Genomic DNA, 22,475 nt, shown 5'->3' with positions numbered 1-22,475 from the left:
CTGCTTTCCACTAACTGTGTGTACTATTTGGTATTAAGTGGCATATGGGATTGACTTTTCATCAATTAAATGAATCATTTCATATGATTAAATTACATACTCATAAAGGGTTATGAACTGCCAATACACCTATAGTACCATGCAAAAACCTTCAAGTTTTTTTCACATTTTGAGATTTTACAACCACATTTATTCTATTGTTACTGATGATGGACCAACACAAAGTAGTGTTGTTAGAAAGTGGATGGAAAAAACCCTCTATTTGTTAAATTGCTCACACTTTTTTTAGTGTTTGTTTTTATTATTGCTGTCTATCTTGTCCACTATGATGTATGCTGCTGCCTTTCTTGGCCAGGTCACCCAGTGAAAGACGTCATGATCTCAATGGGTCTTTTACCAGGTTAAATAAAGGTTTAACAAATAGTAGATGAACAGTTTTCAGTACTGTGTCACATACATATGTATTATAGCCCATTTATTCTGTGCAACCAGCCACCTTCAGATATCAACTAATTAATGAACGTTAATGTAATTTAATCGCAGAATAAATGCAGGTGTTCTGTCAAGATCTCAGAGGTTTGTTGGAGCAGGTCATAAAACAATATTAAGGGCTTTCAACATGGAAAGAGCACAGCACAACTGCAAACCTACCAAGACATGACCATACACCTAAACTGAGCAAGGACAGCATTAATAAGAGAAACAGCTGGAAGGTTTATGGTAACTCTGGAGGAGCCGCAGCAAAGAAGGAAGACTCTGTCTAGAACTGTTATTCATACACAAGACAGCCATTGTTGGAAGAAAGTTATAAGCTGTCACATTTATTGTTTACAGTCACAACCCATGCCAAGGAAGCCTTAAACATGTGAAAGAACGGACCGTGATTCAATTATTTGGTCCATCATACAAACTCCAGTATATTTGTGGTTACCCTGAACGCAACATAAACACAATGTAACATAGTGATGGAACCATGATGCTGTGTGGATGCATTTATACAGCAGAGACAGGAAATCTGGTCAGAATTGATGCAAAGATGGAGCTAAATACAGAGCAATCCTAGAATAAAATCTGTTAGAGGCTCCAAAAGACTTAAGACTGGGACCAAGGAAAACAATACTAAACTACAACCAGAGCAACAGGACATTGTTTAAACTAACACATTTCATTGTGTCATAGTGGCCCAGTGGAAAGTCCATAGCTAAACTGAAGTCAGAGTCTGTGGAAAGACTAGAAAATGGATGTTTACAGATGTTCTCTATCTAATCAAGAAGAGCTTGAGCCATTTTGCAAAGGCAATCATTCCATTCCTTAGAAATGTAAACCAGGTAGAAACATACTCAAAATATTTGCAACTTTAACTGCAAAGACAGGTAATAATTCATCCTATTGAAAATGTTTTATTTTTAAAACAAATGTAAATGTAATTATTTTCCTTCCACATAAAAAAATATGAGCTTCAAATCCAACTACAATAGGTTGAGGTTTGTTGTTGTGAATACATGAATGTGAATGTGAATGAATTAAAAGGTTTAAGATGCATGGAAATCTAGAGTTTAAATGCTCTAAATACCTCCTGAAATAACTAACACAGGAACTAAACACAGCAAGCTCACGTTAAATTTTCAACATTCATACAAATACATGCTTATTTTGTCAAGCTGCTGGTACAAGTCTTTCTGCATCTCTTCTTCACCACATAAAGGCAGCTGAATTGGACATTTCTGCCTTTACCAAACAACTATTTCAACAAAGCTGACCATTCTCCCGTCAAGTTTTGTTTTTAATAACTACAAGCGCCATCGTAGGTCCAGGGCTCCTGTCTGAACTGCCAGCAGTCACCGTGATATTCTTGAGAAGCATAGACAACGCGCAGCCCTCATTACGACCCTTGAGCTGAAACAGCAGGTTTCCGCGTTGCAACATTCATCAATCAGACGTTTCCTTGTTCAGGATTCTGTCCAGCTCTTTCTTCCTGCTGTAACCATCGGCTACCTAACATAGCACAGTTTCTTTTCACGGAACAAAAATAACATACTTATCAAGCTGTGAGATACTCTAGCCTTTGCTCAGATTCCTCAAACTTTACCATGCTTGTTTTAGAGCGCGTTTTCCAGCAACCAACAGGTAGTGCCCATTATCACAGAGACTTTAAGAGCGTGATCCCTGAGGTACTAGGAGGCTATACAGGACTGTTTCTATCCAACAGACTAAAACGTCCTCTGTCAGGCAAAGAAAATAATACACCGCTGCATAACAAAGTCTATGTGTACTCTTCAGTTCTATTAAACTATTTGTTTTTTTTAATATAAAGCTGGAAAACAAAGATAATTAAATCCTTGCTCAGGGAGAAAAAGGGCTGGATACATTGAAGGTTAAGTTGGTCTGGGACTGCTGAGAAGGAGAATTACGACAACACATAGGAAGAATAAAAGACAAATTGCAACAAACAGTATGAAGGAAGTGCAGAGTGGGATGAGAAGGATTACAGACAGCACATCTCCCAGCCAAGTGGAGGAAAGAAACAAAAATAGAGTGAATAACTTGAGCCTGCGCTTGAGGAGGCTCATTGTGGGGGACCAGACCACCTGCACCCACTCGGCGAGGTCGACAAGCCTAATGAGATCTCTCTGTGACTGATTAGCCTGCTGATCCCCGACAGGCTGTCACACAGGGGCTCACCTTTTCAGCACTGCTACGCCTCAGTGTGCCAGCCATTTCTGCCTCCACACTGACCACTTTATCCCGAGAGGGAGTCTTGTTAGATAGAAATACAGTGCAAGGGGAGCAGTAGGAAGTCTGATGTGAGATGAAAGACCCAATAACAATGTTCGGCAAAGAAAGTAACCATTTCACAAGTACGAACACACGCAAAAACCCAAACGTTCAATATAAAACAGGACTCATTCGAGAGAAAATAATTATTTTAATTACTTTAAGTAAGCCATTTTCTCACAAACATTTGAATTACTAATTGGTTATATCAAAATATAATAAATTGTCTTTAGTATTTACATTTTTGTTATTAAAAAAAGGATATCAAAAATGCAATAAGAAATTAGGAAATATTATTTATCACTGTTTTTAGCAACATGATGTGAGTAGATGTAAACTGTGAAGAATGAGTAACAAGGAAATATGTGAAAAAAACAAAACTGTAAAATACAGGTTTCATGAGTCTGCACTCCCTTAAATTAATACTTCTTTACTAAATTTCACCATTCTTCTTTTGTCAGCATCCCACATCTTGAATTATCTATATTTGTCCACTCCTCTTTATCCGTCAGATTCTGAGGACATCTCTTGTCAATAAATGTTCTGTCATTTTTTTAAGTCTGGACTCCACCTAGGCCACAACTGTTCCTGTCTAATCTATCGTCATGTTCAGCAGACACCTAACAGGTTTGGATCAAAACTGACTAGTATTTTGAACAGCTGACAATTTTTTTCCATCCCTGACTGTCAGAATGTGACATTTTGGACTTTGTTTGTGGTTTTGTGTTTTGTTTTGGTTGATATTTCTTGTTTGAGGTTCTGTATTCATGTTTATTGCTTTCTGTTTTCTGACAGTTCTGGTTTCCTTTTGCCTCCCAGTGTGTTCTCCTCTCGTCATTAGTTTTCCTCTTTTAGTTATTAACTACTCAGTTTAGTCCCATTTACATTCATTGTCCCTCTTAGCTTTGTTTCCTCTAGTTTATCTTTATTCTCCAGTCCCTCCTTTATAGGTTAGCTTTAGTTACTGTTTACTTTTATTCTTGTTAGCTCTGGATCTATCCGATCTATCCAAAATGCTGCTGCCTAGCTCTTGTCTGCGCTTCGGTCCACCCCAAAACCATAATGTGACACAGACCCATCTGAAAAACACCAGTAACACCAGATCATGATGCTGCCGCCTTCATATTTTACTGTGGGCCTTATCTGCTGTGTGTTTGGTGCCACCATCTGACTGGGCGTATTATTGCTGTCAGAAGGCCCAGTCAGTGCAATCACAAAAGTCTTGGCAGTCTGCAGATATCCGCTGAGGATCTTGGCGGACTTTAGAGATTGTGAAATTTTTGTCACACAGTGGACTCTGATGTATGCATTAGGCCTTATAGCATACTAGCAATTAACACTGCATTCAATAACCTGGAACCAGACCTGTTCCAAATTTTGAACCTTTTTTATGAAGTATTTATAAATAAAAATATTCAGATGCGCATGTGTATTAACTGTTGTTGTTTGTGGTAAATATAGAGACACCTTTTGCTTAATGTGAGTTAGAAAAATGGTAAGGGTAATAAAATCAAGTAGGCATATGTAAAGTTTTTAAAATATATATATGTTGTTTGAACTAATTAAAAACAAACATTCCAGTGTTATTGTTGCTTAGTAAGGCTACAACACTGAATTTTAGCTTCCAGTACTTCATTTCAGGGTCTGACTGCAAACTCGTACTCGTCGTCGTCTTCCGCTTCATCTGGGACCGGGTTGCGGGGGCAGCAGACTCAGTAGAGAGAAGGTAGGTCTGCAAACTTTCCCATGAAATTGAGGCAGGCAATATTAGTCAGAAAAAGGGTTGTGGATGTTGTTTCCAAACACAAATGTAGAACTGTAACATGAAGACATCAGAGAGCACAATCCTCCCCTGTTTGATAAATGTGCTTGATTTTGATTGTTGCTGTCTTAATCACGACATCCAACCTATGATTACTGCAGCATTCACAGAGATCCTGCTCCTGCATATTTGATAGGTTAGAATTTATTTGGATGCCAAATATTTGCAACAGATTTTTAACACGACTGACATGAGCATGAGCAAGACAGCATGTTTATGAATCCTCTGTGAATTTATATATAGACCTGCACTTTTTTCTTTTCCAAAATGTGATCTGATGGCTAAATGTAGGAGGCTGCTTTATGCATTATGCAATAAGAGAGTGAGTGAAACCACTCAGTTATTTAAAACTGTAGCTGTTAAAGCAAAGTGTTGGTGTGGGTCAGAGATGTCTCAATGTAGACACATAAAAATACAGACAAAATGTTTAATTCAAACTGAACGTTGCTATTAAGTTAAAACCAAAGAAAACCAAACAAACAAACTGAAACCCTACAAAAATACCGGAAAAAACTCTGTAGCATCTAGCTGGGCTCACTCTTATGATTTTCCACTTATTGCTAGTTTACAACACATTTACAAAGTGTTTCCTTCAGTTGAACTTAGCAACTTTCAAAAGGCAACACTGGCAACATTAGACAGCAAACAAGGAGAAAAATCTCTCATGTGTTAAGGTCAAATGAAAAATAGAATAGGATAATAAACACCAGAGAAGGATGAGACACAAGTATAAGCAAAGATTTTCAACTGGAATATTTTTTTTTTGTAACACAACCCAAATGTCATTGTTTTATTTGGCCTGATGCAGGTTTATATTTTTAGTGTTATTGATTTTTTTCCCATTCACTGAGGAGGACCAAACGCAACCTGCAACTTTACCAGTAGGTGCCACTAAATCCTCGAGACCTACATTCCTTCAGAGGCATGTGACAAAATTCTGAGATTATTAATATCTATGAATTGAAAAATTATATTTACACACACTGCATAAAACACTGTATGATATTTTTTTTCTGACTGTTTGACATTAAATCAGAACAACCATATCCTGTTTTAGGCTATTTAAGATTAGCAAAATTATTTATACTTGTTAAATGTCAGATGAATGAAAAATATATTTTTTATATATTCACTCCAAAACACATTCATACCTGGGAAAAAACAATCCTACCTCATTCCAGAATATTATAATGTTGGGCAGCCCAGTATTGTTTATACTTGCCTATACAGATAAGCATGGCACCTTCTGGCTTCTTCAAATTGAACCCACATGCTAACCAGACTTGTGAAGGTTCACAAAACCTCTTCCAGATATCTTGGCTGATTTCATTTGATTTTCTCATAACGTCACATAAGAAAGCAATATGTGTGAGATGTTATCTAAAAATACATTGTGAGGTGTGCCTCCAGTTAACAGTAACACATACATTTTTTCACTACATTACCATTTTTAAAGATGTACCTTTACACAACCTCTCCATTCATATTTGTTTATGTTATATAACACCTATAGCTCCTGTTTGCAACTTAATGTAGTCTAAAGACTCTTTATTCTACACCTTTCAGTTGAGAATCTGTATGCTGCAACTGTTATTTAATTGTTAATCATCTCTGCTTTCCAATTATTTGTCAAATATAATTGTCGCTCTCATTCGTCCTTGAACTTTAAATTCCTCTGCTAAAGGCTTAACATGTATAAATGGATATTTGCTGCAGCTCTGCACCTGGAAGGTCTACTTTACTGCCACCAGATGAGGAAGTCGGCTCATTACAACAGTTTCACCCTGACATTCGGCTGGGATTGTGACAGCAAAGTCAATGTGGGTGAATCCTAATCCTTACATGAGTGTCCTAAAATGTCTGTATTCTGGGGGCTCTAAATATAATGTTGCAAAGGACAACTCAGGCAAAAGGGAGTTGCACAGAAGCAGGGAACAAGCAAACATCTTAACATCCGGGCAATAGATTTTTTGGTTTCCAGACAAATCCAATACAACAGTAATTTAAAAACAACACTTACACACTACAAACTGACAGCCTCACACCTGCCTGCTCCTACCTGACAATAAAGGAGCGCTGTGGTGGGAGGCTGGGGTCATTTTCGGGTCGGGGTTCATAGGAAAGGTCTGCTGACAAGGTGAGTCCAGACCCTTGGAGGAGTAGCATGACGTGGTCAGGGAGCAGCTCTGATGTTTCAGAGGTGAAGGTGATGGAGAGGTGCTGGCCATAGCTGTTGAGTTTGTGACCCAGGAATTTCTCTAGTAGGAAGGAAGGCACAAGTTAGATATTAGGGAGCAGAGTCAAGTGAACTTTATGATTAAAGTTTGCTTAAATGTAAACACAGATTTGTGTGCAAGGTCATTGTGGTGATGAGGTCTACAGCCCTTTGCAAAGGTTTTAATATCCCTTGACCTTTTCACATTTTTATAACATTACAGCCACAAATACAGGTGTAATATATTGTGATCTTATGAGATAGACCCACACAAAGCAGCACATCATTGCAAAGAGTACTTAAAAGATTACATGGTTTCAAATGTTTTTACAAATAAAAATCTGGAAAGAGTAGTGTGCATTTGTATTAAGTCCACTTTACTTCAATAACCTGAAACAAAATGCAGTGCAGCCAATTACCTTCAGAGGTCAGATAATTAGTGAATAAAGTCAACCTGCAAGTAAATTTATGTCAGTGTCAGTCCAGCTGCTCTGTAAAAATGAGTAAAATAAGCATCATAAAGGCAAAGGAAGACACCAGGCACACAGTGGTGGAGAACTTTAAAGCAGTGTCATGCTATAGAACAATATGACATCTCATGGAGCACTTTTCAACCCCTCACCTGACAATTTAAAAACTTTAGCACAACTGCAAACCTACAAAGACGTGGCCCATCCACCTAAACTGACAGATCACCCAATAAGAGCAATAATCTGAGATGCAGCCAAGAGGCTCATGGTACCTCTAGAGGAGCTGCAGAGATCCACAACTCAGATGGGACAATCTGTTGTGGGACAACTATCAGTCATGCACTCCCCAAGTCTGGCATTTTTGAAAAGATAAACAAAAAAGTAGGCCACTGTTGAAAGAAAGCCATAAGAAGTCCAATAAGCAGGGGACACAGTTAGTATGTGGAAAAAGGTGTCTAGCCATGTAATAATGTTGGCAATTTTAAATGTAATTAAGGTAAAAATGTATTACCATACCAACATAACGTCATTACGTTTTGCGAACAGTGTAATGAGTTATTGAGTTATTGGCATAGCATTTTCTTTTAAATGTAAAAAGCGTGTAACTTGTTGGTCTAATGGACACTATTTCCCCTGAATTTAAGGACATTCCAATAAGTGATCCAACTACCAAATACACTTCACAATAATTGATGCTATGTAGAGCCAGAATATAATGTTTTATATAATTAATTGCATTGAAAAGTGGTTTAACAAAGCATTTATGACATGCTGAATATATCTGATTGGCACAATAGTTTTTTGAAAAGAATTTTGAATATTTTTCCTTCCTCTTTAAAAATATGCATTTATGTTGGTAACCAAAAAAAACTAAAAATATCTAAACATTTGTGGTTGTAATGTAACAAAATGTGAAAAGGGGAACAAGTACGAATATTTTTGGAAAGCACACAATTTGCTCAAATGTTTTATCTTTTTTTTATACAGAGACATAGAGGGTACACATCGCCATGTGCAACCTTACACGTCAGCATATTTTTTCTTACGTACAATAAATTCGGACACCCTCAGACATTTCAGATAGCACAAGATACCAACCTCAAAACTGCCTAAGGAAGAGTGTTTTTTCTGAGTCTGAGTCTGTGGAATGAAGCTGAAATCCCTCTCCTTGAGAGAAATATGAGAGGTGTAAACAGTTTACTGAAAGTGTTGCATCAGTCACAGTCTGATCTGATTCCAAAGAACATGAAATCAAACATGCTAGATTCCTTCTTGGATTTTTTTTTTATTTGACCAAATTCAGAATGAAAAGTAAAAGCTTCAAAGACATGGGTTGTTGTTACATTGAGTTTTAAGTCAGCTCTCAGACTTGTCAACACCCCTGCTGACACGTCAGCCAGCATGCAAATGCATTTTGCAGGGAGCTCATAGTCATTCTTTTTCTTGTTTGAAGGATTTCTTTTTTTCCCCCATAAAGCTTTTAGTGCTTCAGATTTCACTAAAGAATCTGAAATATTCATAATCAGCTATATTTCACTCTTCTTCCTATCACTCACATCTCCTGCATGTCAAAAGCATGACTAAGCCACCTCCATGCTAAACAGCTGGTGTTGTGTACTTTCATGTGTGCTTCTATTTAAACATTACATTGCTCATCAGCACTGACTGCAGTCTGCAATCTTTCAGGATCCCTATAGTAATGTTAGTTTTTATTAAATGGTAGGGTTTTTCTTTTTTTTAAAACAAATAAATAAATGGTTGGGGTGAGTGTTTGACATCCTTATTTTATAGGAAGATCAGCTTTTTAAAATGATTATCCTAATTTAAACTCACCAAAATTTTCAATATGTTTTGTCTTTGTTGTTTTGATGTGAAGTGGCATCAAACTGAATATCTTTCTGATCAGTTTGAACTAAACATAAACCTTGTACATCTACCTAAAATGGGCCTTGAATTACCAGGATATGATTCACAGTACATTGGCATGTCCTCAATTAAAAGAAAAAGTACTGAAAAGAAAATGGGAATCTTGATGTTTTATTATACTACACATTCCATTTACCTAAAACACACAGACCCCAGATGTCCTTTACTTGTCTAATGACTGATTATAAAGACATTTGTGACTTTATATCTTTGTAAAAACATGGTGGTGGCCACATTATGCTAAGGGTAATCTTTTTGTAGAGTTAATGGGACAATAGAGTTAAATACAGGCTTTGAAGAAAATGTGTAAGAAGCTGCGAAAGACATGAGACTGTGGTGGAGATTCACCTCCTGCAATGAACTTAAACACACAGTCAGGGCAACAGTGGAGCAGTTTAGATCTAAGCATATTCATGTTTTACACAAAGTCCAAATCTAAATCAAAGGGGAATCTGTGGCAAGACCTTTGCTAGGAGTTGGCATCTTATCAAAATGCTTTGGATACGTTTGGCCTAATGTTAACTGCAATAAGAAAAGTTACTTTATAATGATTATTAAACCAAAATCACTAACACCAATGTACTATTTGGATGATAAACATGTTTGTGACCTTACATTTTTGTAAATGTTGCCAACAAAAACCTTAATTATTGAATTGTTTTTGTTAACATGCAGTCAATTTGATGAAAAATAAGGCTTTTCTATAGTGTTTCTTGCTTAATTCAAGTATGCAATTTTTGATTCATAATATTTTTGTAAGAGATTACTTCATCTATGTCATTTTTCACTAATCACAGACATTTCTCTTTTCACTTTAAAAATGTATAAAGTGATCATACAAAAACAACACAATGTTACCATTCTCTACTAGATGTGGTTAAGTGAGAGGTAAAAATGACAGGTTGCACACTTGGGTGCCATCTTGTTTTTGTGTGTAATCGTGTGTGAAGTACATCCTGAGCTCCTTGGGGGTTTAAGAGGGCTTTGGAATTGAGTGGGTGATTTTGCTTGCGAGGGGTCTCTGGCATCGTTCAGAGCAGTTCAGCTGTCTGATCATCCAATATCTGCCAAACCAGGAGTCTGCTTTTATTTATTGTGTGGTGCTTTCCCTGGCCCACTCTAATCGGCAGCTACACTGATGAACGTTTTTATCTCAGCTGCAATTAATTTGACTTTCTGATACCCTGAAATAAGGTATTTTGTAACATTGGTAAAATATTACTGACTGCATAAACAACAGGTAATATCTTATTTTAGTGGAATGCATTATAATGTCAGTTGTCCTTTCCTCTCTCAGTCACATCGAGCATTTTATTTCAAATGAAATATTCACACATTGCATTTGCTGTGCTTTACAGCAGATCATCCTGTTATGTTAGTACAGTGCCTCTCAAAATTGTAAACAGCTATGTTAAAATGGTTTATGTGATGTAAAAATGAGACCCTGATGAATCATTTAAGAACTTTTTCCACCTTTAATGTAACATATATCATGTAGAACTAAACTGAACAAACACTTCTCTAGGGAATGTAAAAAAATGCTGCAATAACCTTGTTGCATAATTGTGCACATGATGAACCATCTTTTCATTTAATGTCTGTGTTCAGTCTCACTTTGATCAAACAACTGCCCACATATAGACTTGTAGAATTAGCAAAAGTTCTCAATTTCTATTAGATTGCAAGGACAGCTTCCTTTCACAGCTTTATTCAGATGAACCCAAACATTTTCTGTCTAAATTACCTCCAAACTCTGGCTAGGTCGTACCAAACCTGCTAAAGCTATTCTTTTATTTAGAAATAAATGTTCTGTCACAAAAACATATATATATTTTCTTTTCTAATATATTCCTTCACACATAGGAAGAAAAAAAAAAGAAAGCTGAGCCGAAGCAGCCCTTTGTTTGTCACTGTATTTTCCTTTATGCAAGTGGCAGTGACAGGTTTACTGTGAGGATACATTAATGAGTAGAGGACATGATTATTTATATTCATCATCCAAGTATAGAACTGGGATTTGGAGGAAATGAGAACCAGGCAGTGATTCAATGACAAAGACTTTTGTTCCATGGGTAATCAATAGTACTTTCTGTTCAATCCCATAAGCCATCGCTCATGTCAGACAGACTTCAGATGCAAAGAAAATAGATAATTATTGCTAATCAGACACAGAGGGACTGGCATGATAAACACCTGCTGCCCAGCCATTGGCATGGAGGACACAGACAGCATTCTTGCTTCAAATAAACACATCTCTGTGGAGTTTGAAATCAATACCAGTTGAAAAGGCTAAACAAATTAAAATAGAAAATCTGTAGTGAAAGAAAAAAAGGCTGACATATATACATATCCAATTAGTCAGGAGTCCCTCTGACTGGCTGAGTCACAAATATACATCTGAACTAGTGGAGAGAAGAGGAACACTAAAAGAAGCAACAGATCAATATACATTTTCAAGCTTTTCCTTTACTCTCATTTGAGCAAACTTAAAAGAAATAAAAAATGTTGGCAAACCTTCTTTTTTAGCTGTGGCAGTGTGTAAATCAGACAAGTAGAAAAACAGGTGTTCTTTCTTAGAACACCAACTAAAAAAGTGGTAAAAGTCAAAGGATCATATACAATTGTTTATGCAGAACATGTGTGTGAAAATGCCGTCTGCGGTTTGACCCCCCACCTTTGCTTCATGTCTTCCTTCCTTTTATTTCTGCCTATTTCCTGAATTATTACCATGAATAAAGACCACTAGCACCACTAAATCTTAAAAAAAGATAACAAAAACAACACAGGGTTGACAACTGTATGACATGTATAAAAAATCTGACCTGTAGACTTAGCCCCAGAACATACAAAAATAAATTTAAAGACAACACTTTATGCATGATATGTTACAATATATTTATAACCTTTTTGTTAAACTAATTACAATACAAATGAAAAATTTAGTCCTGCTTAACACCGCAGATACGTTGCTCACTTGTAATAAAATGTTATTTTCACCCCTATTTTTATATGCAAAGGTTTTCCTTTTCAATTTCTTAGAAATTTGAAGTCTTTTAGAAGATTTTCAGCCAGCTGACAATTGGTCAACACTAAAATGTGCAATGTCATACACATACTTTCTAAATTTAGTAGTGCACAAAGTAGTGTTTTAAAGTGGAAGAAAAAAGGATATCCAGTTTGTAAAATCCTTTGCAAACCAAAAACTGAAAAGTGTGGCAGGTATTTATAATCAGTACCTTTTACTCTTATACCTGCAACTCTGCAACCAACTGTCTCCAGAGTATACCTTTCTCGTAAATATTGTGGAGTGTACCTCTGTCTAATTTAATCTCAGTATAAATGAAACCGTTCTGTTAAGTCTTTTGTGGTTTATTAGAGAACATTAGTGAACAAACATCATCAACTATTAGTCATGCACTCCACCAATCTGACCTTCATGGAGGAGTGGCAAGAAGGAAGATATTGCTGAAAGAAACCTGTGGATAGCCCATGAGGATAGCCACAAGCCACACAGTAAACACAAGGAAGAAGGTTCACATGAGACCAAAATTGTACTTTTGTGCTATGCAAAATGCTTTGTGTGGTGTCATACTAACAATGGGCATCGTCCTGACTACACCATCCCCACACTGCAGTATATAATAAATAGTGGTAAATTTGTTAGGTGGCTTCTAACAAACTCCTCCAGATGCTAAATAAATCTCAGATGCTAAATAAATCTCATGGGGTACATAAGTAGCATCACCTGGTTTTTAAACAATTAAATGCGTCATGTGTGGTGAATATTTTATATTGTGTCTGTTTGGTATATTCACATGACAGGATTTATTCAGCTCCGTGTTGCATTTTATTCTGAATAACATTAAGGCCGAAGTTAATTAAAATGATTACATCACTGCTCTATTTTTGTACTATTTTTAACATCAAGGGAAATTATTTTTTAGTTTTGGATTAAACAATTTTATTAAGAATATGTTCAATAAAGCAGCGTTTAATTAATACTGGATGATTTATTTTTGTTTTACATTTTAATGTTAAATTGAAGTTGCCAGAAGACCAGTACTATTTTAAGGTACATAATATAAAATTTCTTTTTTTCAAAATGAAAACGTATAGCTTGTGGCATTATTTATTTTTTCTGTTGCATTGACCCTATCTCGAAATGTGAGGCTAAAACAGGTATATCGGATTTTATTTTTATACTAGGTAGCATCACAACCTTATGTTTCATGTATTCAAATTTACATGTTTGACTTGCTGTTAACTCTCATTTCTGAAACTCTGTTTAACTGCCACGTTTAAAATATGCTCTCTCCAATGAGTCACTGAGACAAACACCACTCAAGCGACACTCAAAAGTGCAGCCTTTGCCAGCGGAAGATTACTGGTGCTTTAGAGAACAGCCCCACTAGAGCCACTGATTTTGAGGAACAGACAAGAGGTAATTACCCACATTTGGAGAGTGATACACTGTAATACAGAGTAATGGCAGAGTTTCATGTTCACAGAAAATAAAAGTCAATGGTTATTATATCTAAAGTAATTAATTGTGAATTTATATGGTACATACCTTGCATAACTGTGGGTAATGAGCCCAGTAATATAACTGTGCGATTAAGTTGGAATTTGGACCTAATGCTCCCTTATGATTTCAAACATATGTGTTCAGATGGAGCTTGTTGGCTGTTATAGTGCACAGAGGCCATTCTTTTAAAATTGGGACAGAACTACCAAAGCGAACAGAACACTAATAGACCTGCAAAAAAACAACACCAGTAACAGTAATAAATCAATATATAAAAAAAAAATATATATATATATAAACAACGGGTAGATTATTAATTTCTGCTGCCTTTGTATGGCAATTAATTCATTTTGATTACTTTAAAAATCATGACAAATTGGAGAAAATAAAAAGCTTTTTCAAACTTCAGCTTATTGTGTATTTAACTCCTTTTTTAGCTGCACAACAAGCTAGCAGCATATCTGCAACCATGCAATCCCTCTTCATATTGTACCTACCTAATGGGGAACAATTTTGTGACAAATTGATTAGAACATCAGTTTAGATAACTGATAAAGCATTAAGTTTCATATTAACAAAAACAGAACAAGCTTGAAAGCTTTTAAATCCCCTGTATACACAATGCTATGAAACATTCTTTCAGATTCTTCTGTCTTTGCTTTTATGTCCCATTTTAATGATCATGAGAACATCAATACAAATTTAATTTCAGATAACCTAGAGTTAATATAAAACTGAGGGTTCAAATGATGATTTAATTTATTAAGGGATAAAGCTATGAAAATCCGATGTCCAGACATACTGCTTCAGGGTTTTCTGGCAAAGGGCAGAATACTTTGTTCATTCTAGCATACATGTTGTCAGACATGATCTAAATTCACAGACACATGAGACATATTGTGAATTTTAGGTTAAGCAAGAACACATCAAACACAATTACTTTTTCACATAGGAAAATAGAAAAGTTGGTTTGGATTGCTTTTTTTTTTCTTAATACATAAAATCAACATTGTTTGTATAAAATCTGAGGTCACAAAAATTATTTTCACAGCAATGAACATATAAACCATGCAAGGTGGTTATCCTAACTGTTCAAAGGAGTTTATTCGGGATTGGGGATCAAGCAGGCTCTAGACGTTTTGTTTAATTTAGGAATAGACAAGTGACTGATAAAAAAACAATAGTTGCATAATTTTTTTCCCCCACTTGTCCTGTAACACCATTTTAGGCATACTGTATAGAGAATCTGGTTGCCTATATGTGCCAGGGCAGATATGCTCTACAAAAAAGAATATCTGAAGATGTAATTCTAACTGCATGATTTACTTTTTTAAATACACCGACACCTCAATGCCAGAGGGCAGAACCCAAATGCCCAATCTGCCTCGGGACAGCATTGTTCCGGTGCCAGCATTCCCACACCCCTTGATCCAGAGTATTACTTTACTGTTTTATGTTAAAAAGTTATTTTAAAGGATGCCTGGATTGTTCCAAATGGATGTTTGTCTGCATGGGATAAATGAAGACCTATTCATTTTAAGATATTCCCACCAGTTTGTCAGAGATATGATATTGATGCTTTTAAACAGCTATGCTACTTAAATAAGAGGCTGATAAATGGAATATGTGAGATAATAATAATATGGTGTAATCTATGAACCAGGATGGTCCAGTCTTCCTACACTTTTGTAAAGTTTTTAAACTTTTGCGTAGTGGTCCATGAAACAATATCATATATTGTAAGCTATTGAATCAAGTATGTTTTTTTTTATGAATTAAGCATGGTTTAACTGGGATCATAGATACGATGTAGTTTATTTTTAGGGAGGGCCATCAGTTTAATTGCAGACACTCTTCCGATGAGTGATAAAGGGAGAGTTATCCACCTTGTGAGGTTGTCTTCTATTAATTTGAGTAATGGGATATAATTTACTTGTGTCAGCACATTCAGCCTGTTAGAAATATTGATGCCCAGATACCTGAAGTTTCCAATCTGTAAACGAATGGTTGGAGAGAGATGAATGTTAGAGGAGATAGGCAGGGCCTTTGACTCGTTCCAATTGATGCTGTTGGGAGTATGATTATTGATTGAATAATCTTGATCAATATTTATAATTACAAATCATAATCTGACAAAATCAATTTCTTAACCATAAATCCTCATTTACAAATCGAGACCAGAGATATTTCTGGTGTTGTAATTGTGGCTCAACGCCTCTGACAATTACAACCGTTGAATACTCCGTAATAGTTAATAACTATTGCCGGAGATGTCACTGTTTAATCGACCGTTTCTGCCGAAACATGTGGAACTTGAACCTTATTTTGACTGACACATCACTTTTTGCACACAATGAAACACCAAACGCTCTCTCTTTATCTATGTGAATATTTATTAATTTTCACCTACTCAACATGCAAAATTCTACAAACACAGGGGTAACACATCTAAATAAGCAAAATCAACAAACGAGAGTGGGTATGTAATGAGGATATGAAAGGGGGGTGTGGTGATGACTGGTGGGGGGGGGGGGGGGGGGGGGGGGGGGTTGGAGTGCAGCTTAGAGTGTCTTTTATGATCTTCTGATCATAAAACTTCCCCTTTTACTCCTGAACACAAAGGATTGATAACTTTTGGCGGCAAGCTAGCACAGTGAGATTGAAGACAAAGGTAAAATGGAGAATTTTACCATGAGGTCGTTTTAACAGTCCAGTTTTGCAACGCACCCGCGTTCAGATAGTGAACACAAACAGCTCTGGGGGACACGGCGGGTCCCGATATTACATAACACATCAAAGTTTCAACAAGCAAGGTTACATGCACATATTATTCAGAACACATGAGATCCTAACCAGCGATTCTGATCGCTTCTACAACCTCTGACCCTGCCCAGGCCTTCTAATAAAGAAATAAAAAAAAGAAATGGGTTTTACTTGTGTCGTCTTCTTCCTGAGCGAGGGAATTCAAGTGAGGAAACATGGGGTTGAGTTAATTGTGCGTCCACAATTAACTTCAGGGGAACGGTCAGTCTTTGTCCTTCGGTCTTCTTGACAAAAAGGAAAAATATGATCTGACCATCAAAGTCGACTTGAAAATGAAACACGGTAGCGGTTCGTCTCTCCGAAGCTCCGTGTTCTCAGTTACGTGTTAACTCACGTCTTCGATCGGCAAAGTGAAACCTCTGGCCTTCTTAGTCCAAAAACTTCAGTTATGAATGGTTCGTTGTCCAACGAGAGAGAATGAATGAAACTCTTCACAGAGTTCTTCTCTTAAAGTGGTGTGCTTCAATCACCAGATCGTTTCCAGCGGAAGGCGTCTTTTCAAACATGAGCGCCTCCTATATAGCATCCTGTGACGTCAGACTGGGGACGCCCAGTCATATCAGTCGCAATGCTCGATGGGATATGTAGGAGCGGGCTGTCCTGGGTACAAAATGGCCGATGCCATTGGAGGGGCACAGTGACGTCCAACAACGTGCAGATAATCCAATACTCAGCAAATAAGTGGTCCAACAATGCAATAGTCTGAAATTGTTTAAAACTTATTTATCAGGGCTATTGTCTTTGTAAGAGAGGGCTTTGCATATTCCACAAAGAGCAACAGGTCATCAAAATATTATCAAACTTTGTGGATTCTATTGGCTGTTTGATTTCCATAAATACGTTTGCTGTGACAAATAGCAGCAAATAGCAGCCGGCTGTGGTTCAATGAATATAGCAAACAGTGAGGGGGAGAGTGGTCTGTCTCAAGACTGAAGCTCTGAGAAATCCAGTCATTTGTTTTCACACAAGCATTAGATCAGCCATATAGAAATCTGATCCATGGCAAAAAAGTATGTCACAATCCAAATTTATGTAAGGAAGCCAAAAGACATTTTCAATTAACCTTGTCAAAAGCCTTCTCTGCATTTAATGAAACAATTAGACCAGATTTATATTTGATGATACAAAAGTCTATTAGATTGACGAGTCGTTTTGTATTATACCGATTTTTAATAATAATCTGGTCAGGATATATAATAGGAGGGGTTATCTTTTCAAGCCAACATCTTGCAGATGATTTAAAGATCTGCATTTATAACTGAATTTGGGCAGTAGTTAGATGGAAGTGTGGGATCTTTATCCAGCTTGAGAACAAGATTTATGCTCCTGTTTGGAGAGATTATTGAGGTTACCTAAAATTATTTTATCTGTTGGAAGGTGGGGGCCAGCAGTGGGCAGAAATCTGCAGGGAAGCCATAAGGTCCTGGAACTTTACTATTAGGCATATTTGTAACTGCTTCATGGAGCTTTGATAGTTGTATTATTGAGTGATTTCTTATAAATGATACCCGGGTTTTCCAGAAAAAAATGTAAGCCTGTAATATCTGATTTTCAATTAGTTTTCTTACATCGTTCAAAAAAATTAGAAACCTGTTGATTGTGCCACTGCCAGCAGTGACAGATGCCTGGATAACTTTTTGTGAATAGTGGAGCAGCTCCCAATCAATTAAAGGTAGGCTTCTCTTCACCTCAATGAAGTCAGCTCTCTCCGATTAAATTATTGCTGCCTTGCATAAGTGCCACTGAGGCTTTATCAGTGGCTGCCATGGAAACCAGGGCAAAGGCTGGATAGACAAACTGTTCAGTTTTACAAATTGCACTGGACATCCTCCAGGTGTACTTTACATAATAGAAAACCAAATTATGAAGGGAAATGTTTCTTTTAAACTATTAGGCTATCAATGTTTGTCATCCATGTTTCAAACAGTTACATGTGCCTCAAAGTGCTTTACAAAAGTTAAAAAACAAAGGGACAGACTCACCAGACATTTCTTAACCATGTAAATGAAACAGAAATATTAATCAGAAGTAAATCACAGTAATAGAGACGATATAACCTAGCAAATAAATGTGGTACTTTATCAGCAAAACAGGGGTGCTCAAGAAAATATCTCATTCAACAGAGTAAAATAAAATAGTAAAATTCATTAAACCATACAAATAAATCACAGTATAAGAAAAAATAGGAAGTACACATAAAATATATTTGAAATAAAATCTAACAAAATATGGCACCAAAAATGAATTTTGAATGTAATGGGAATATTTAAAAGCAGCCATATAAAAAGTAGAGATGTACTGAAAAATTATGTTGACCAGCCTTGAACAGTGACCAGCTGGTTGGAAGCTGAAAAACTGTACTTCTTTGTAATCGGTGTGTACCGGTTGCACTGACAACAACACTCTTCGATGATTTAAAATAGTTGCTGAGTGAAAATGACTGTAATTCAGCTTTTTAACCATACTGGTGAGGTGCAGCGCTGTAAGGAGCTGTTTAAAAGAAAACCCGTTCTTTCAGGCTGCCAGAGAGTGAGAAACATGACATAATGGCAAGGCTTAAAGTGTAAAAGGAAAGTTGTGTTTCTTATTATTCTTTTGAGCTGTCTTTGATAGAATATAATGGACTTGAAATGTGAAATTGTGAAATGTGAAATTGTAGCCCTTAAAGTCACAAGTGGTGAAGATCAGTAACAGCAGGACAAAGCTTAACAAAAACAGATATGAGAAATCAAACACAAAATAATAATTTCTTAAGGGGAAGACTGCTTTTTTATAGGCAAATATGTCCCTGAAATTAAATTTTAATTTGATTTTGAATGAGGGATTAGCAATGTCTTTCCTCTCGATTAGTTCATTTGCATCCACCACAGGTCTTTTGGATTTTGTTTATTTCTAGAAAGCAATCCCACTAGACAAACTTGCATGCAGGGTTGCAGTGAACATTTGCAGCAGCAGTGGTATGAGTGACAGGAAGCCAAAGGATGCTTTAAAGGGTCCTCTTTCTCTCATGAGCTTAGCATAAGTGTAACCATATTGTGCTCCCTTTCTTTCTGCTACAGGGAAAGTTCATTAAAATTCTGTCCTCCTTTGCCTCTTCTTCACATTTGTCCTGTTTTCTTTGAGCCTTGCTCCCGCTTCAGGCTTAGCAGCTCGACTTGTTCCACTGATAGAAAGAAAGATCAACATTAAAGGCTTTTCAGCAGATGGCATCGAGTTCTTGAGATACACAATGCCCCCATCGGTATGAAACTCTGCCCGGTCAAGACAGCTACCGTCACTGTCCAACATATTCAAGTGGTGACCACAGGTATTGGAGACAGGTCAAAGTAACTGTTTTGGAATAGACTTTTTGTCTGTCTGTGACACTTCTTGGCAGCTACACTTAAAGTTGCCAAAGGGACTGGAATTCTGCGTACACCATGCAGACGTCAAGCAGACGTCTAGGATAAGACGGAAAAAGAAGTGGCAAGACTTAAAAGAAAGAGTGTCTGTAAGTGCAGAAGCACAAACACACTCATGACTGTCTACCTGCATTAATTTATGACTTGACGGATTTTAACTAAAGAAAAAACAATTGAGGGGAGGCAATTCAAGATGTTTACAAAAATGAAACCTCTTCATGCAGGGAAAAAGAAGGAGCAATTCTGACACCCCAGCTGGTGTAAGCACCAGGTTGGCTTAACTGTCAAGAGGAATTAAAAAAAGGTTGAGTGCAATTCTGTTTTCAAATTTCTTTCACACTGTCTGAAACATTCAATTCTGGCCAACCATCTTTGTCGAGGACTGTTGAGAAGGAACATCTGTGAAGTGCTGTCCACTGCTCTGCTAAGGCTGTTATTTTTGCTGCATATACCCTAAACAGTGCCTCGTTCTCGCTGGGAATTCAACAAAATCACAGATTATTAAATATGAGCAAGTCCAAGGCAAACTAAGGTGAGAAAAACACATTCAATCAAAGAATGACATTTTGTGTAATGCTAGACGTTGTGATGTCACTCAGAATTATCTTCAACACTTGTGAAGAAGCACATTGGAGGGATTTTAGTGCAAAAATCCAAATAAAAACAGCCGGAGTAGAGAGAGAAAACTAGAGCCTTTTCCAAAGTGGCTGCCACTCTGGGCTAATCTTTAAAGTGACTTTACACATGCACAACTATGAGAAAGGCAAGAGAAAATTAGATCATTATTAGGAATGCCACTGTAACAAATGTGTGTATACATTATGTAGCGATAAACCATAAACAAATGCTGCACAGAGTAGATAAGAATGGTGTCACAAAGCTGTTCTTAGCCAGTTGGGATACTAATCTGTGCAATGTGGCCTTCAGAGACACCACAGAAGACTAAGAAAATGACGGCAGCCACAAAATACATAATTAACTGTATATTTCCATGTTTATTAATGTCTACTATGTGTCACAGCAAATAGTTATACATTCTAGAGTTATACCCACAGATTCACAAATTAAAACTGGCATGTCCGTGACTTAGTAATGCATTTCTATTGATGTTTGACAAATTATGCCAGACCACCATGATTTGTCGCAGCCTCTTTCAGCTGAGCGCTTCTCATCCGTCTAAAAAAAGACGCCCCAAGATGAAGTTGTTCTCTGTGATCACGCATTCTGGGCATTAAAAATCCTGAGACTACAGGGTTAATGGGATTGCTCCTGCTCTGCTTCTAGCCAAGGTCTGCGTCACGGCCAGAGAGGCTCAAAGAAGATGATGGCCAAAACCGGCTTAGCGGAGACAAGAGGAAGTCAAGCCAATTTTCACTTTGTTGGTTCTCCAGCTTTGCCAAGACATTCAATTCCATCAGGCCTTTGCTGCTGGGGCAGCTGATAGAATGGGGCTCAAAGTCTAGTAGCTTGGACAGATTATTTCCTTATCTTCTAATGGCTCTGAGAGGTTATTTTTGTAAGTAATGATATCAGAATAACCATTGTATGAACTGCTGCAAAAAGGCAGGAAAACAGGGAGGAACAACAAAGACAAGCAAACGACATTACAAGAAATGATTAACATTTACCAACTGGAGGGTTTATGAAATATATATCATCACTTTAGGCAATATTATACACATTTTCACTGAATAAAACCAGTCCAAGTGAAACGGCTTTACAAACATATTTAGTGTATCATAAGCAAACTAAAAAATTAAAAGACATAAATGCAAAACGTAATTGTAATGATCCTGGGTGTCTGGGTTTGAATTTTCTGTGGTGTGTGTATTCCTTGCTGTTTATGTTCCTTAGGTCTTAATGTCTTTGGTTAATTTTCCTGTGCTCTTTATTGGTGGGTGTTTTCCTTTTTACCTCCAGCAAGGAGGCAATGTTTTCAGTTGAGTTTGTTTGTCTGTCTGTGTGTGTGTTAATTGTCTCCCCTGCTGCAGATCGAGAGATGGGAGAGCCCCTTAAGAAACTAGTTATTCTTATGAGTTTTTGTGTTGTTTTTACCAAAGTTGTGCATTTGCCCAAGTTAAAATCCATAAAATGTTGGTGGTGATCTGGATCTTGACCCAGATGCAGGATTTTTTTTAATACAGTAACCCGGCGTTGGGTGCTGGAGGTATGCAGTCTCTGACTGTCTTGTTAATGTATTATTTTGTTTCCATCTAGATTGCTGTGAGATATTTCCTTGGGTTTCTGCTAAGCTCTGTATCTTTTAAATTAGTCTCCCTCCTTCAGCTGCTCTGCCTTTTTCTCTTCCTCAGCAGCGACTCATTTCCTCTGATTAGCTGTTCTGGTTTGCTTGCCCTCACTCCACCTCTGTCTCAGTACCAAAGCCCCTGATTTCTCTTCCCACCTTGCTGGTTTCTTCCATTGCCTCCGTTCTCTGCCATGCTCCCCGTACCCCGTACCCCTGATTTCCATTTTTGTAAGTTTTGCTATTACTATATATTTATTATTTCTCATTCTG

The 22,475-nt window shown here is 37.0% G+C and overlaps 1 protein-coding gene across 1 annotated transcript in view; it reads right to left on the bottom strand.

The window, feature by feature from the left end:
- lamc3 (laminin, gamma 3) overlaps positions 1 to 22,475 on the bottom strand; it is a 224,770-nt gene that overhangs the window by 78,947 nt on the left and 123,348 nt on the right. Inside the window, exon 10 of the mRNA XM_047372964.1 lies at positions 6,657 to 6,855. Coding sequence (XP_047228920.1) covers positions 6,657 to 6,855 — 199 coding nt within the window. The remainder of the gene's footprint in view (positions 1 to 6,656; positions 6,856 to 22,475) is intronic.

The sequence above is a fragment of the Girardinichthys multiradiatus genome, chromosome 8, assembly GCF_021462225.1.
Source record: "Girardinichthys multiradiatus isolate DD_20200921_A chromosome 8, DD_fGirMul_XY1, whole genome shotgun sequence".
NCBI classification, from domain to species: Eukaryota; Metazoa; Chordata; class Actinopteri; order Cyprinodontiformes; family Goodeidae; genus Girardinichthys; species Girardinichthys multiradiatus.
Note: the sequence above shows the minus strand (reverse complement) of the source record. Positions and strands in the feature narration are given on the sequence as shown.